At 26.5% G+C, this 16,672-nt stretch overlaps 5 protein-coding genes across 5 annotated transcripts; 1 reads left to right on the top strand and 4 right to left on the bottom strand.

Annotated features, from left to right (window-relative positions):
* Positions 1-916: 916 nt before the first annotated feature.
* Positions 917-6,026, bottom strand: Phum_PHUM366090 (phospholipase ddhd1, putative; the record flags this gene model as incomplete). Its single annotated transcript, XM_002428102.1, has 10 exons — positions 917-2,697; positions 2,783-2,863; positions 2,961-3,160; positions 3,256-3,413; positions 3,535-3,729; positions 3,809-4,025; positions 4,119-4,257; positions 4,325-4,609; positions 5,349-5,573; positions 5,648-6,026. The coding sequence occupies 10 exons, from the start codon at positions 6,024-6,026 to the stop codon at positions 917-919; spliced, it is 3,660 nt and encodes a 1,219-aa protein (XP_002428147.1).
* A 1,629-nt stretch (positions 6,027-7,655) lies between these two features.
* On the bottom strand, positions 7,656-9,395 carry Phum_PHUM366100 (Sepiapterin reductase, putative; the record flags this gene model as incomplete). Its single annotated transcript, XM_002428103.1, has 3 exons — positions 7,656-8,466; positions 8,921-9,071; positions 9,254-9,395. 3 exons carry the CDS (start codon positions 9,393-9,395, stop codon positions 7,656-7,658), a joined length of 1,104 nt encoding a protein of 367 aa, XP_002428148.1.
* Positions 9,396-10,885: 1,490 nt separating this feature from the next.
* Phum_PHUM366110 (mitochondrial import receptor subunit TOM40, putative) lies at positions 10,886-12,835 on the bottom strand (the record flags this gene model as incomplete). The annotated part of the gene is given in 8 exon segments (XM_002428104.1): positions 10,886-11,025; positions 11,248-11,427; positions 11,505-11,636; positions 11,723-11,837; positions 11,939-12,086; positions 12,369-12,483; positions 12,673-12,706; positions 12,719-12,835. The coding sequence occupies 8 exon segments, from the start codon at positions 12,833-12,835 to the stop codon at positions 10,886-10,888; spliced, it is 981 nt and encodes a 326-aa protein (XP_002428149.1).
* A 415-nt stretch (positions 12,836-13,250) lies between these two features.
* Phum_PHUM366120 (aldose 1-epimerase, putative) lies at positions 13,251-15,921 on the top strand (the record flags this gene model as incomplete). The annotated part of the gene is made up of 9 exons (XM_002428105.1): positions 13,251-13,494; positions 13,556-13,713; positions 13,778-13,987; positions 14,131-14,366; positions 14,481-14,590; positions 14,715-14,822; positions 14,870-15,111; positions 15,438-15,621; positions 15,890-15,921. The coding sequence occupies 9 exons, from the start codon at positions 13,251-13,253 to the stop codon at positions 15,919-15,921; spliced, it is 1,524 nt and encodes a 507-aa protein (XP_002428150.1).
* Positions 15,922-15,967: 46 nt separating this feature from the next.
* Phum_PHUM366130 (uncharacterized protein) lies at positions 15,968-16,360 on the bottom strand (the record flags this gene model as incomplete). The annotated part of the gene is made up of 2 exons (XM_002428106.1): positions 15,968-16,155; positions 16,249-16,360. The coding sequence occupies 2 exons, from the start codon at positions 16,358-16,360 to the stop codon at positions 15,968-15,970; spliced, it is 300 nt and encodes a 99-aa protein (XP_002428151.1).
* Between the last annotated feature and the right edge of the window lie 312 nt (positions 16,361-16,672).

Genomic DNA, 16,672 nt, shown 5'->3' on the forward strand with positions numbered 1-16,672 from the left:
CCACACACACTCATACACGTGCATATGTATATATTTTAATAGTGTTTTAATATATATATATATATATATGAAAAAACAACAGCCAAATTTTTTTTAAAACATTTTAAAAAGTATATATATATATATAAACTATCATTAAATTTAGAAATTTTTTTTTTTTTTTTTGTCACAATATTATAACCAAAAATTAATTTTATATATATTTAAATTTTTTTAATATAAATAAAAACAAAACTCCACAATAATTAAAATCATTAACTCGCAGGAATTAATTAATTAAACAGATTAATATTATTTTTTTATAAGCGAACAAGTTTTTCCAATATCTCTCTCTCTCTCACTCCCTCTCTCTTTCTCTCCCTCGCACTTTTCTTTTCTCTCTCTCTCTTTTTTTATATAAAACTTATATGGATATTTTTACGTATATTCAAATAAAAAATATAGATATATATTTTATGAATGTATGTATGTAAGCATGCATTTGAATACAATTTTGAGTTTTTGATGATAAAAACGCGTGAAAAGTGAAAATATTAATCAACTTCGGCACAAACAATATGAAATTTCGTATATTCGTACCTAAAGTGCAATAAGCATTTACCAACGTTTTAAATAACTAACACAGGTACAACGTGTGATTTTAAAAAATCGTGGGAAAAATTGCGCGAAATTATTTTTTGACTTTACGTATGGAAAAATTGCCGAAAGGTTACTAAGTTATGTTGTTGGAACGAATGATTTAATGTTAAAACTTAATTTTTGCAAAGAAATTTGTTTGAATAATGATGATTGTGTAAGACAAAAAAAAAAAAAAAAAAAAGCTGTGATTAATAAAATTCGACTATAGCCCATTTAATTAAATATTCATAATAATTAAAAAAAAAAAAAAAAAAAAAAAAAAAGAAAGTGTTTCAATTTATCTAGAACTCGAACCGCTGTATTCCCTACTTAAAAAATTTCTACTTCCCGTATAAGGAGAATTATACACGAGGCTAGACATGCCCAACCCAGAACCCAAGCAAGTACTTCCGGTAGAACTTAAATTAGGTCGACTCATGGTTCTCCTATCCAACCCCGAATGTGACAAATAACCCGATTGACCTAAATAATTATAATTAGACCGACTTCCTGGATACGTTCCACAAACCAGTGTGCTGTTTCTAAGGTTTCCCGAACTGAGAGATCGACCTCCTAAGGGCAAACCACCGTAACTGGTGGGCAGGGCACTTCGAGACCCGGAACACACCACCCGGCTCTGACCCAAAGGTGAGACGCACCGAGTTTTGTTGCTCACGTTGGTCGTCGAATCGTGACTAAGAATACCTTTTTGTTCGTACACGGGCACCTTTGGTTGCAAACGAATTGTCTTGGGCTTGATAGCCCCGACGGGTGTTTCAATAGGACCATACTGCATCGGACTACAACGATTTTGTAGACTTACCGGACTACCGCTTCGAACGCCCATAGAATGCACCTCATACGGTGAAGTACTGCGAATGCTCTGTGGAGAATTTTGATTGTATAACTGATTCGGGCCAGAAGTGACAGATTGATACTGTCCAAACTGTCCTTGATTATACTGAACTTGAGGTGATTGAGTACGAGTTGGTTGTGCACTATTTGAAGACATTGCTTTATTTTGCCCAGTATTTCCCAAAAAATTTGTCTGCAAACGACCCGGAGGGTTGACGTTGCTACTACCTACATTATCTTTGGCACTATTGCCAATATTTGTCATTTGGTTGCTTATATTTGAAAGTGAGTTACTTAAATTTTTAACGGGAGAAGTCAGGCTCGATAAATTAAAACTTGGAAAAAATGATTTTGTGCTCTTTGTCGGAGATGCAGCTCCTTGAATTTTTTTATCGTCGGTAATTTTATCGAAAAATCCTGTTTTAGTTTGAACACTTTTCGGAGGTCCGGCGGCTTGATGACTTGTTTGCGGATTCTGATGTTGCGAAAGTTGAGGTTGCACCGGATAATTCTGAAAAGATGCTTGATCTTGCGGGTAGTTTTGTTGCTGAGAATAATTTTGCGGTGGTTGATGATATTGCACAGGCTGCTGACAACTCTGAGACGGAGGTGGAGTAGGATGTCTTTGATTTTGCTGCGACGGAAGGTAATTAGGAGGCTGCTGATAATTTTGAGGTCTTTGAACCACCGGTTGAGTTTCGTAAGGAGGTTGCGAATACTGTTGTGGATGCCCAGGAGGATGTTGAACCAAATAATTTTGTTGATCTGATTCAGAATAATTTTGAGGACCAGCGTTCGGAGGATATTGATGACTGTAATCGGGCATGTTCTGATAATTATGAGGAGGAAACCGAGGAGGAGGAGGCTGATTAAAGTGCGGCCCTTGAGCGGCATGAGAGACTCCTTGCATTCTACCGTCAACTTGGCTTTGATTTGAAAAGTTTCCCCTTTCGTTTCCCCTAAAATTTGGATCGTTATACTGGTTATAACTTTGATTTTCGTAATTGTACTGAGAATCTTGTTGACAATTCTGAGGGTAGTTCGAATAACTTTTTTCAGAATAAAAATTAGAATCATTATTTTCAAACTCAGGAAATATCTGAGTTAAAACGAAGTATGCCACATCATAATTCGTCCAGTATGCAGTGTGAGATGTTAATGCAGATAGATAGCTAACTCCAAGATTTGATTCCCGCAGAATATAATCTAGTCTATATTCCAAACCTAAAATTTAAAAAAAAAACAAAAAAAAACTTTAATTACCTTTTTAATAACTTTTACCATAAGTAATTAAATTATAATGACTAACCTTCTTGTAAAGGCTCTAAAGTTCCATCGTTTGCCTTTTTGGAATCTCTATTTCTTAAACCCCACAAATTCCACGATTTATCTAAATTAAAATTTAAATAAAATTTCGAAAATTAAAATAAACTTTGTAACATTTCAATATAAAAAAAATTAATTTTTGTCGTAAAAAAAAAATTTACCTTTTGGTACACCAGAAGGATTCATTTCATCTTTTTCATTACCGCTTTGACCTGCAACACTGGTATCTTGAGTGGTGTGTTGTTCTGGTGCTATTATTTCAATGGGCATTTCCGAATAAGGAGTTTTATAATTAGCATTGTATGGCTGGACAATTAAGGGAGCTACTCTAGCATAATCCTTTATTAAAAGAGGCTCTATTCTGTAATAATTTAAATTAAAAAAAAAAATAATAATAATTAATGCAATACAAACCAATAAAAATAATAGAGTTTTTCAATTAAAATTTTTTTTTACCTATAAGCTACGGGATCTGTAGGATGAAACACGTTGTACAATCGGTGACATAATCTTTGCGGAAGAATTACTCCCATTTTACCAGGAATTTGTGAATCTTTCCATCTTAATGCCAGAAATACTGAGAGAGGAGATCCCAAACAAAAAAAATTTTGAACCTTAAAAAAATTAAAACGTAGAACCATTTTAAAAGTGAAGCAATTAAATAACCAATGCATAATTTTACATTAAGAAAAAAAAATAAAAAAAATTAAAATCTTCTCTATTATAAATATTTACTTGAAAAAGAAGGCCTTGTTGGTTATTTTGAACCAATGATCCGGGCATCAATCCCATAATTATGTCGTAAAGAATAACACACCCTAAGCTGTGCGCAATTATGCTGATTTTCCCACTTTTATTTATAAAATACGGATTTCTAGCAGAAAACATTGAATACAGTCTATTTAATTCTTCTCTTAACCCTCTCTGAACCTAAATTAAATCAAAACCTTAATACAACGCCAAAAGAAAATTTTTCTAAATTGATAAAAAAAAAAAAAAAACGACGCACTTCTCCTCCGTATAAAGGACTAGTGTAATACATAATATCCATAGCAGAAGCATTGAGCATTTGTCTTAAACTTTGCAGAGTATTAGGAGTTATGGCATCAACGAGATCACCATCAAGTTGAAGATTTGATCTCCATTCGACGGGGAAGAACTCGGCACGATGATTTGGAAAATTGGAAAAATATTTTTGTTTTAACCAAGAAACACAATCTCTAAAACTAATTATTTTATAAAATGATTTTGGTGTTTAGTGGAAACAAAAAATTTTTTCCACAAGTTTTTAAATATTAATTAATAATAATTGCCTTGACGTATTTCGAATAATCCTTCCAGTATCCATTTTCTGGCCGATTCCGTGAATAACGAAAACCAAATGATTTATTTCTACATCGGGTCTATCATTGGCATTTGCCTCATTTTTGTATCCGCGAAACAAACGATAACCGGTAGCTGAAATTTAAGGACATTGTCGAAAAAATAAATTTTAAATAACTTTAAATGTTTTCAAGTAACTTACATTTTCTAAATCCTAATCTAGTAGTTACAGTTCTAACAACTTTTGACGGTGTATTTTCACTATAAAGGTGAACTTGATTCGGGGATATCCATTCCACAATGAAATCCGGAAATGTTTCCGTATACATAACCGTACCTTTTGTTTCATTTTCAACATATTCACTAAGTTTATGACCTTGAAACATAGACAAATGCTTCGATTCCAAAATTCTACTGTGCTCTTGATCTAAAGGTTGCCATGTGCCTTCATAAAACCAAGTTCCACGAGTTATTTGACATTCTTCCCCTAAAATGTGACAAAAGAATGTTCTTCATCTTCAAAGGGACAAAATTTTTTAACGGAATATTAATAAAATGAATAAAGAAAAATAAATAAAAAGGGCGGAGTGTAAATAAAAATAATTTTTTTTTTGTATCATTAAATTAAAACTTATTTAAAAATATTTTACATCTCATTTATGTTAATAAAAATTTTAATTAATTCTTTAGCGTTATTGAGTTAGTTTTGTTGTTTTGTACGTACATTTCTTACTTTTATACCTTATTTCCTAAAGTTCCTAAGGAATAACTAACTTAAGACTGAAAGAAAGCTTCACAAATCATCATCCGACAGGCATAAATTAGCTTCTTTTAAACACCTTAAATATGAAGAAAAGTACCCAAAGTAAAAATTAAAAAAAAATATATAAAACTAAAAATTAAATTTACTTAATTTAAAATAAATCCTCGTAAAAAAAAAAAAAAAAAAAAAAAAACTAATGAAAAATAAATAATAAAAAAAAAAAAAAAAAATCCTTGATAAATGCAAAATACAATTGCGAAAGCAAAATAATACCATTTGATAAAGTTTAATTTACAAAAATAATATTTCCTGAAAACGACTTTTTTAAAAATGTTTTTACTACATTGTGATATCACTACAGCGATACTTTAACAAATATTTTTATACAATCAATAATTATAATTTAATTTCAAATATTTGCTTTTCAAAATAATTTTTACCGAGTTTAAGTATTAAAATTTACCTGGCCAATATATAGATGAACATTTAAATGTTTCAAAGTTAATTTCATATAATCCTCCTCTAACAACTAATTTGTGCTGTGCTTGTTGGGGTTCTCCATATCTACTATAGGAAGGTTGAGAATACTGATTTCCTTGTTTCGATGGAAATCTAATTGATGATACTCCAAATAAATTACTACTTCCAGGAAAATTATAGTTGCTTCCAGATTGTTTAGATGTTTGATCTACAAAAAAAATAATATAAAATACATAAATTGTAAAATGCCAAAAAAAAAAACCAAGTAAATATTTTTTGTACCTGAAAAGGCACTGTGCTTTGAATAAGAAGTTGTCATATCATATAATTCTCTAAACTTCATTTCAATGTGAAAAGAATCATATCCACTAAATTCTAGCCATCTTTTTTCTCCTTCGGATTTATAAAACCAACGAACTTCTTCTGGAGTTAAGTCGGTCACGATGGCATCTAAATTTCTTGCTTGAGGAGGTGCATAATCCCAATTGGCTCCATTTGGATCCATTTGAGGTTCGTAAATCTTGTTTGTTTGATAATTATTATCTTTTCGAACGTATGATCTCTCATCTTGTACATCATTATCCAAATTTATTTTATTAAATCTTTGTTGCAAATATTCATCGTTAGGCGCACTACGACTGGGTGTAGATGAATAACTCATTTCTCAATAAAACTAGCATTTATTTTATTTTATTAAATAAAAAAAAAACAAATTTCTTTTTACGAAAACAAATAGGAAACACTACTTATTATTATCCCCGAGTTTCACGAACCATTTCGTATGAAAATTTTTAGACGCCATTTTGAATTCAGCAATTGCTGACGTCATTCATTCAAATTTAAGCAATGCGGTGCCACGAAGATTTACATCAACTTCTCTATCTCTCTCTTTCATTCTAACGCCAAAATCGTTATTTTCCCGATGAAAACAAAAAAAAAAAAAAAAGAATACATGTGTAAATAAATAAAAAATTTTTATAATTATTTAAAAAAAAAGATTTTAAATATTAAATAAATGTAAAAAAAAAAAAAAAAAAAAAAATTACATAATATTTTCATCGTGATAAACTCGTAAAGTTTTTTAATTCGATCAATAAAGCTTTTGGTCACGAAAATTTTGATTCTTGAAATTTTACGAGTTTAACGTCCGGATATACAAAAAAAAAAAAAATAAAAAAAATTTATTTAAATATATTTTAATTAAAATTATTAATTAATTAATTATTAATAACCATTGAAATAAAATAAAATCGTTTTCGTACACAAAAAATATCATTAAAATTTTTTTTACCCGTTAATTTAAAAATAATTCGTTAAAATTTTTCATTAATGAATTCGATTCAATTTAAAAAAAAAAAATGGGGAAAAAAAATTAAATTGGTTACAATTTCCGTTAAAATTTGTAAATTAATAAATATTAATTAGGAATTATAAATAAAATGTAATTTAAATAATAAATAAATATCAAAAATTATATTATTTATATATAAATTCCCGTAATCAGTTTGTAAAATTTAAGTATATGCTGTTCAATTATTTATATTTTATTAAAATATCAATTTAAAAAAAAAAGACATCAAAATATATTATAAAAAAATAAAGAAAAGAAAAAGGGAAAACTTAAAGTTTGCATGTTGAAAAAAAAAAAATTTACAAAAAATTTTGTGAGTTGAGGAAAAAAAAACTTTTGTAAAAAAAAAATAAGTCAAGGACCTTGTACAAATAACTTTTAAATTAATCTAAAATTCTAATTTTCTAACAACAAAAAAAAAAAAAAATAAAAAATAAAAAATAAAGAAACATTAAAGCGATAAGAACAACAAATTATGTAGCCTTATTGAAAATTCAATAAAAGAAAAAAAAAAAAAAAAAAAAAAAAAAAAAAAAGGAAAATTTTCTTTCACATGAGTTAATTACATTCTCCTGGGTCGCTAGTTTATTACATAAAAATAATAATAATAATAATAATGATAAAAACATTAGATAAAAAAAAAAAACAAAAAAAAACAAATTTAGGGAACTAAGTATAAAATAATTTTTTTTTTTTTTTTTTAACGTTAATTAATTTTTCGGATTATTAAATAAAATCATATTTGGAAAGCTTAAAAAATAATAATAATAATGATAAAATATCTTTTTCCTTTAATAAGTAAATTGCAATGTATAAAAAATTAGTAAAATAAAATACAAAAAAAAAAAAAAAAAAAAAATTTCACCGCAAAATTATTACCGGCTTAAAGTTTTTCTTTTCTTTTCTTTTTTTTTTTTTTTTTTTTTTTATTTAATTAAATTAAGTCTCATAGAAATCGATTCTGTCGCCAGATTTAAAATTTCTATGTTGTAATATTTTAACTAATTTCCCTATACTTTCTTCAGCACTTAATATCGTCGAATCTTTTTTCATTTTTGTAAACATTTCTTTGACTTCTTCGTTTCTAATATTCGATATTATTTCATCAGTCATGTCGGTGAGTACTGGACCGGGAGAATAATTCAAAACGAGATAATTTTTATTTTCTTCCGCCATGACGGAAAAAAACATTTCTCTGGATGCTTTTCCAACGCAATAATATCCCATTGAAGCAAATGGTTTGATTGCACATAAAGACGTGATATTGACGACGCATATATCGCAACCTTTGTTAAGCAATCTTAAATCCGGTTGTCGTTTATCCGCATCGAACGTTTTTACAAATTCAGCATTCAATATGCAAACACTAAATAAATTAAGCATAAAATAACTTGTTAATTTTTCTATGTTTTTCATATCGTATGTGAATTCCGAAACGTCTCCCAAAGATCCAGCATTGTGAACAATCATTGCTAAATCGAAATCTTCGACATCTTTTTTAAATGCATCCAATGACTGATTAATTATGGTGTGTAGTTCGAAGCTGATCGGTTCGTAAAAATTAAACGAATGAACAAAAACATTTATTTTATCATTAACTTCATTCATCATTTTTTTAGTTTCATTAAGATTGTTTAGATTTCTTGCGAGAAGTAAAAATGTCGAGCCATCGGCAACTTTTTTCGCAAACTGTATTGAAATTTCCCTTCCGATCCCTTGAGATGCTCCTGTTATGAGACAATAAGTTTTCCTATTCCAAATTTCTTTGTTGCCTTCCATTTTTTCTCCTTATACTGTTTCTTTTTCGCTTTCTAATTTTTCAAATAATTGTCCCAATTGATCATACTTAATCAACTCAAAGAGTTCGCTGATTGTGTTGGCCTGTTTTTCAGGATTAATGAAGCGATGCCTAAAGTTACACACTCAATTTTTTAATAACAATATTTACATTATAATTACCCATTTGTAAGAAACAAATAATGCCATTTAAGTATTTAAAAGAAAGTTGTGATTAATACAATGAGCATTACTGTTAATATATTAAAACAATGTTTTTTTTAATTGAAAGATAATTAATTTTTAAAACGAATATCAAAAATACATATTTACTTTATTTATGTTATCATAATTATTAAGGGATTTCCTGTGGAACTAAAGAGAAAAGTAAAAAAAAATTTTTTAAATATAAATAAAACAATACTTACAATGTTGATGATGCAATAGGCTGATCTAAATCGAGATCATTTAATATTGTTGTAGAATTACTATCAACTAATCTTTCTAAATGACTTTGTTTCGCTTTTGATAACGCTGGTAAAAGTTCTTTATCTTTAATGTTTTTACTTTTAAGTTTGGCTAATTTTTTTTCTGAAATTTAAAAATAATAAATTATATTATTTTAAAAAAAATTTTAATGGCAATTTTTACTCTTGATAATAAAAAACTAATTTGTTAAAAAATTTTACTTATTAAAAATGATACTGGTCAATCGGTTAAAATATTTTTTTTTTAACAAGTACTGTTTAGGATGATTATACCTAATCCTTCCAGGTACTGCCTTGAATCTGGTAAACGCTCTTTTGTAACAAAATTATCTTCAAAACTATCCAATGAAGTATCTGTATCAGATAAATTATTTGTACCCCAAGGTTCATCCATTCCAAAATTATTCCAAATCATATTCAAGGTCATAACATATAAAGGCCCTAAAAAAATTTATTAATAAAAAAAAAACCCGTTGAGGTAATTCAAATATTTGGATTTGTTAATTAACAATTAATTACATAACTTTATATTTAAAAAAGACAAAAAAAAAATAAATGTGTTTACATAACTATGTATATAAAAGTTTCATAAAAATAATTAAATTTTTACGAATTTAAATTGTGTATTATAATTAATTTATTATTAAAATTTAAAATTTATTAACATTTAAAAAATTTGTATTATTACAAAGCAAATAATTTTATTAGGAAAAGAATTTATTTCTTTTTTATTTATTATTATTAATATTAGTAACTTAAAACAATCTTCTTAATTTTTTGAAAAATCAAACATAAAAATATAATAATTAAGAATATAATAATTAAAATGTTGGCTGTATGTATAAATTTAAAAAAATAAATAATTAAATTTGAAAAAAAAAACCCTCATATTTTCAAAAATTAAAATAATTTACTTTGAAAAACTATTTTAAATGATCAATTGAATTAGCTTTTTTATTAAAAAAAAATAATTAATAACCTTAATTAAAAAATACTTTGTTTCGATTAATAAATTAATCAGAAAAAAAAAAAAATGTATGAAAATATTAAGCAGTACGTATTATTTTAATATGGCTGTAAATTTTATTTTCCTTTATTAATTAAATATTTAAATGGCATTTGTTCTTAAAAATTCCTAAAAGTAAACCTTTCACTTTCACTATTTTTTTTGTTTAATAATTCACTCGTTTCAAAAAAAAAAAAAAAATCAATCAATCATCAATCAATACTCAATAAAAATTATTTTGACTAAATTTGTCAGTTTTATTTACCTAAATTTATGACTACTCAAAGTTTTTTTTTTTTTTTTATTTACAAATACTTATTAATAATAATAATAATAATAATGTAATTAAAAAATTTTTTTTTATTTCTTTTCTAACGTTTTAAATTGTTTATAAATAAAATTATAATAAAAAAAAAAAAAAAAAAAAATTTCAAATGCATGAAAATCAAATAATAATAATAATAATAATAATAATATTAGTAGTTGTTTTCTCGTTTTATTTTTATTGTAGTCTATTAATGATAAAACGCAGTCGCGAAAAAAATACATTTATAAATTTTTTTTCTATCTTTTTCCTTTTTGTTTTTTTGTTTTTGTTTTTTTGTTTTTTGTTTTTACGTGAGTATAATGTAAAATATTTCATTCATTGCTAAAAGCACGATATTTAAATCCTAATGAAAAAAAAAATGAAATAGTTAATTTTAAACATTTAAGAGTAAATATTCAATTCTCTGTTTTACTTCTTATTTTCTTTTTCTTTTTTTTTTTTTTTTTTGTCTTCTTCTAATTAGTTTAAAAACTGGTATTTTTTTTAACGCTGCTGCCATATCCACATCCAAAACACTGATATTAACAATATTTACGTTATAACTATAAAAAAAAAATTGTAAAATTTTTTTTTATCCGATAACAAAACCACATCCTAAACGAAAGTTTTGTTTATAATGATTAACCATCCCGGAAAGGGAAAACGTAAATGGTAACGGCCCCAATTTTTTTTCCAAAACGCCACCTACATTCCAGTTTGAATCAATCATTCCTGAAAAAACAAACAATTATATCCCTTTTTTAAAATTTTTACTTGATTAAATTTCATGTTTACCAAAATTCAAATTTAGGATTTTAAAAAACTAAGACTCGAGCAACTATCCTCCCATTATTAATAGTGCACCGACTTAGATGTGAAAATAAAAAATACAAAATATTGTGTGCTTAAATACCATATTGTAAATAATCAGACATAATGTCAGTAATTCAATACCTCTGAAAACTAGATCTACTTTAGGTAGATCTATTTGATAACCTATAGTAGCAGTAGACTCTCCCATCCTGAAATTCGTTTCTAACTCACACCCTAATTGTAATTGCTCTGAAGCTTTTTGGTAAAAACAAAGATGTAAAGCATGTGCACCTATAGTACCTGAAAATGCACTTTCAGCACCTAAAAAACATTGTTGATATGTTAAAAACAAAAAAACCTTGATAACAAAAAAAACAATGTAACGAGTAAAATCTCACCATCATAACGACCAGCCAAAGACAACAAAGCAATTTCATTACCAGGAACATGAGGTCCAAATTGATAAGCCAATTCAGCCCCCAATGCAACTTTTTTCGATACAGATCGCAAATAATGGGCGACTACCAAACCTAAAGCAATTTATAATAAGAAATTGTCACCAATATTAAATATTAATATTTTATAAAAATAAAACATTAAGGAAAATTTAACAAACCTGACTCATTTACTATGTCTAAATTGGCTACTGTAAATGAAGAAGAAAATTGATTTCCTCTAAAATCTGTCTGCAGCTGAGTTGCAGATATTGGCTTATTTTTTAATGTTGAAAACTAAACAAAAAAAAAAAAATTAAATACTTCATGATTTTTGGGATACAAAAAAAAAAAAAAAAAAAAAAAAAAGACTGGGATTGTAATATTGTTTTAATTACTTGGCAAGCCAATTTGACTTTAATTCTATCTGTTAACTGGTGTAAAATGTTCGCATTCATGTTTCCACTAGGATCAATGTCCCCTAATAAAATTGGATATGCTTCATGTGGACCCACATGCTTAGTTCCAACGTAAGTTGCTCCAAATCTAAAAACAAATTTTAAATTTTTTTTGTCATGTAATATAACTAAAATAAGTATTATTGAGCTTTAAAATTTTAAATTTACATATCTAAGTACACAAAGAAAAAAAATTAAAAAGAATATCGATAGTATACTAAAAGTGATAAAAAAAGTTAAGCATTTAATGAAAAAATAATTCGCAAAAAACCTAAATTTGAAAAAAAAAAAAAAAAAAATAGCATAAAGTTACAATTAAACAAAATAAATTGATGACTGTTTCATGCATAAAAATAATTAAAAATTATACCTGTAACCAGCTGGTGTAACAGAACTTAAATGTATTGTATGGGATATTTGAAAATGATTACTGAGGCCCTTGTTCACCATAAATTTTACACCATCAAAATTTAAAGGAAAGACATCTATAAAAATATTAAAATTGAAAAAAAAAAGACTTAAATATCAATGCTTATACATATAAAATTATATTTATTAGATTATAAGGATTATATTAAAAAATAAGAAATTTGACTTAACTTTCTCATTGTCATTTGGCAAATGTATTACCTGTATGAGTAAAAGGAAAAACAATAAACGTTGTTTAAATGGACAAACAATAATTACCCCTCGTTCTTTTATGAAGATCTTCCATTACACCGGGATTTGGAAATTCATTTGGATTTTTTTCATCTTCTCTAACCCAGGAGGTGGAGGTGGATCTGGCGCCGCAAATGATCCACCGGCAGGTCCACTGGCAGCAAAGACATTACCCATTTTACACTCAAAAAATTTTATTAATTGATTACACTAAACAGCAGTTTTTCTTAGGAACCGAATTGAATTAATTATAGATCAAAAGAAAAACAATTTTTTTACACAAAATCATTCATGCCACTTCCATTTTTCATTTGTTTTTATGAGCACATTTTTCGAAAATCTATAACGTGTTTCATAAATTAACCGTTTTCGGGGCCTTAAAGGTTTTCTCATCTATAGTTACGCTGAAGTTTTGAACAGTTTGAAAAAAATTTTTTAAAAGTTTTTTATTATTTTTATTTTTTTATTTAAACTTTTTTAATTGTATTTTGTGATTGTTTAACTTCTTATTTAAAAAATTTATATTAAGTAAACACTTTTTAAAAAGTTTTTATTTTATTTATATTTGGATAAAATAAATTGATAGTTAAATATGGAAGGTGAATATTTTCCTTGTCCTAAACCAGAAGAACCATTTGTCACAATTACAGAAGATGGATTTGGTTTTGTAACAAATCAAGACGGTTCCAGAGAAGTAGTTCGAAGATACACTTTTACCAATCAAAATTATTTAACCATTCAAGTCATAACTTACGGGGCAGCTATAACATCCATTAAATATCCTGATAAAAAGGGATCTCTAGATGACATTGTTTTAGGATTTGATGATATAGAAGGTTTTTATTTTATTTTTTTAATTTTATTTTGTAATTAAGTTATATTAAAACTTTTTTAAAGGTTATTTATCACCAAAAAATCCATATTTTGGTGCAACTGTTGGAAGAGTGGCCAATAGAATTGCAAAAGGTCATTTTAGAATTGGTGACGAAGATTATCAGCTGAGCACCAATATAGGAGAACATCATTTACATGGTGGTTTTAAAGGATTTGATAAAGTATGACTACATTTTTTACAATTTAATTTTACTTTTGCATAAATTACATACTTGTGCATTGAAGGCTAATTGGAAAGGAGAAGTTCAAGGGAAAAAAGTTGTCATGACATATCTCAGTAAAGACAAAGAAGAGGGCTATCCAGGTGAAGTTTTAGCATGTGTTCTGTTTGAAATGACTACTGATAATGATTTTATTATTGAAATGAAAGCCACTTCCACTAAACCAACTCCTATTAATTTAACTAATCATTCATATTTCAATCTTGCTGGCCATGTAAGTGATGCATTTTAAGTTTTTATTTCAGTTAATAGTAATAATCACTAAACCTAATAATGAATTAAATATTAAAAATATTTTTAAATAATAAAAAAAACTATTTATTATGAAACCAATATAGTAATTTTTTTTATTTTTAGGACAAAGGTGCATATGGCTTATATCAACATGTAATATCAATAAATGCGGATAAGTATTGTCACACAGATGAAAATTATATACCATCTGGAATGTTGAAAAATGTAGTAAATACTCTGTGGGATTTGAGAATAGGAAAAAAATTAGGAGGAGTTATTAATTATGTACCCTATGGAGGATATGATCAAAATATGTGTATTCATAAAACAAGTAGTGAATGCCTATCATTCATTGCAAGGTAACGAAAAATAGTTAATTTTTTAAAAATATTTTAGCTAGGAATACAATATAAATAATATATATATTCAGGAAAATCAGATACCTGAAAAAATATATTTTTTTTGAATTTAAGGGTATACCATCCTGAAAGTGGCAGAACATTAGAAGTTTATTCTAACCAGCCAGGTGTTCAGTTTTATACATCTAACAGCCTCCCGAGTAGGCCAAGTGGAGATGCTGTTGGTAAGTTTTTAAATGTTTTTTTTTTTTAATGTCAATTTGCATACTGAAATGACTTTTTTTTTCTTTTGTTAAAATTGTTTAAAATAATTAAATATGAAATATATAATTTAATAATTATTTGTAGTATGCATGAAAAAATTGGGTATAAAGGGCAAACAAGGAGTACATTATTACAAACACCAGGCTTTCTGTCTGGAAACGCAAAATTATCCAGATGCTGTCAATCATGTGAGTTTTTTATTATCATTTTTAAAAAAATTTTTTGGCTTTGTGTTGGAGGTATTAAAACTGAGTTGGGTGAAGATAATTGTCTGATAAGAAAATGTCCCCTTTGTGGCCAACTTATTAAAGACGCTGATTTTGAAAATTTAAATGATGAGGAATTTGGAGATAAAAATACTATGGAAAATTACCAAAACTCTATTGAAATTTACAAATTGATTGGTAAATCTGGAACATTATATTATAAGCATGCAGCATTTTGTTTGATGACACAAAAATATCCTGATTCAGTGCATCGTGTAGGTATACAAGAGAGAAACCAAAGATAATTAAAAATTATCGAATAATTAAAATAAAACTGAAATTATTTCAACCATTTTGTCTTTTTAAAACAAAAATTTAAAATTGAATTTGATGCACTTGAATTTTTTTATCATTTTTACTTTATTAATTTGAGTATTTTAATTTAATCACTTTCTTAATTAATAAATAATTTTAATTCATTCATTCTTACTAAACTAAAAGGTTTGTTTTAGAATATAAGAGAAACTATAAAAAAAAATTTTACATATTCAATTGATAAAAACTCAGTAAATTATTTTATAATTAATTTTGTGATTTTCAGAAAAATTTCCCAAATTCTATATTAAAACCTGGGGAAAATTATTATCACATTGTCAAATATAAATTTGCTGTGTATGAAGAAGTTATTCCACATCAGGAAGAAGAAGAATATGTAGAAAATTCTGAACCTGAAGTGGAAGGAGAATTTGTACAACCTGAAGTAACAGATGAAGATGATATTCTTAGTACAAAAATTGAAGAAAATGGAAGATGATAATTTTAAAACTTTTTAATCATGTTTTTTTTTAAAAACTTTTTTATACACAATTTTTTTTAAATCTATAATAATTGTTACTTTTTATCTGACAAATTGTTTTATTAAATATAATATTGTTATACCATTTTATATTAATAAAACTGTATAAAATGACAATTATTTTACCTTATCTATTAAAATATTTAATATAAAAAAAAAAAAAAAAAACAAAGTGTAATAAAAGTTATCACTAACAGACTTTCAAGAAACTATCAGTACTCTGGGATAGTTTAAAAAAAGTACAAATGCATCCTGTAGCATTTAAAATTCCGCTTTTACATTAAGCCATTTTTATACTTATCTAATCTAGGATCTGGTTCTTTCAAAGAGGGAGACAAATTTTTTTCAAAAATTGTTTTGGGAACAAACGCGTGTTTTTTTAATGATTCAACATCTTTATCTTCTTGTAATAGTCTTTCCTCCCTTTCATCTTTAACGCTTTTTAAAGCAGGAGTGTACCTATCTGTAACAGGAAAGAATTGTGCAAATTCCCTAAGTAAACTTTAAAATATAGTCAATTGAAAGATTTTTAAAAATTTACACCGCTAACTCTAACCTGATATTAGCTGCTCTATTTTGTAACCTATAAATCCTACTGTCGCCGATATCGGAAAGACAAGCACTAATGAATAATTAGAAATTAAACGAGATAATAATGCCCAATACATTACAAATAAATTTAAATTTAAAAAAAAAAAACTTTTTTAAACGGCGAATTCGGAAAAAAAAAAAAAAATTAAATTTTAACTATTACAAAAAAAAAAAACTTTTAATTTTAACTACATGTCTCATATGTAAAATAAAGTTAATATGTAGGGCCCTGAAAAATACTTATTAAAATTATACACTTGAGCGCTGTTGAATGCTCATCTTCTGCGCAGAAATTCAATAATTTTTTTGCCAGTGCACAGAGTATAGCTTAAGCTATTCAAAATGATTGTTGTAAAAGAGTTTAAAATTTTTAAAAATTTCAAAACATT

This window comes from Pediculus humanus, genomic scaffold (genome assembly GCF_000006295.1).
Source record: "Pediculus humanus corporis 1103172107790 genomic scaffold, whole genome shotgun sequence".
NCBI lineage: Eukaryota > Metazoa > Arthropoda > Insecta > Psocodea > Pediculidae > Pediculus > Pediculus humanus.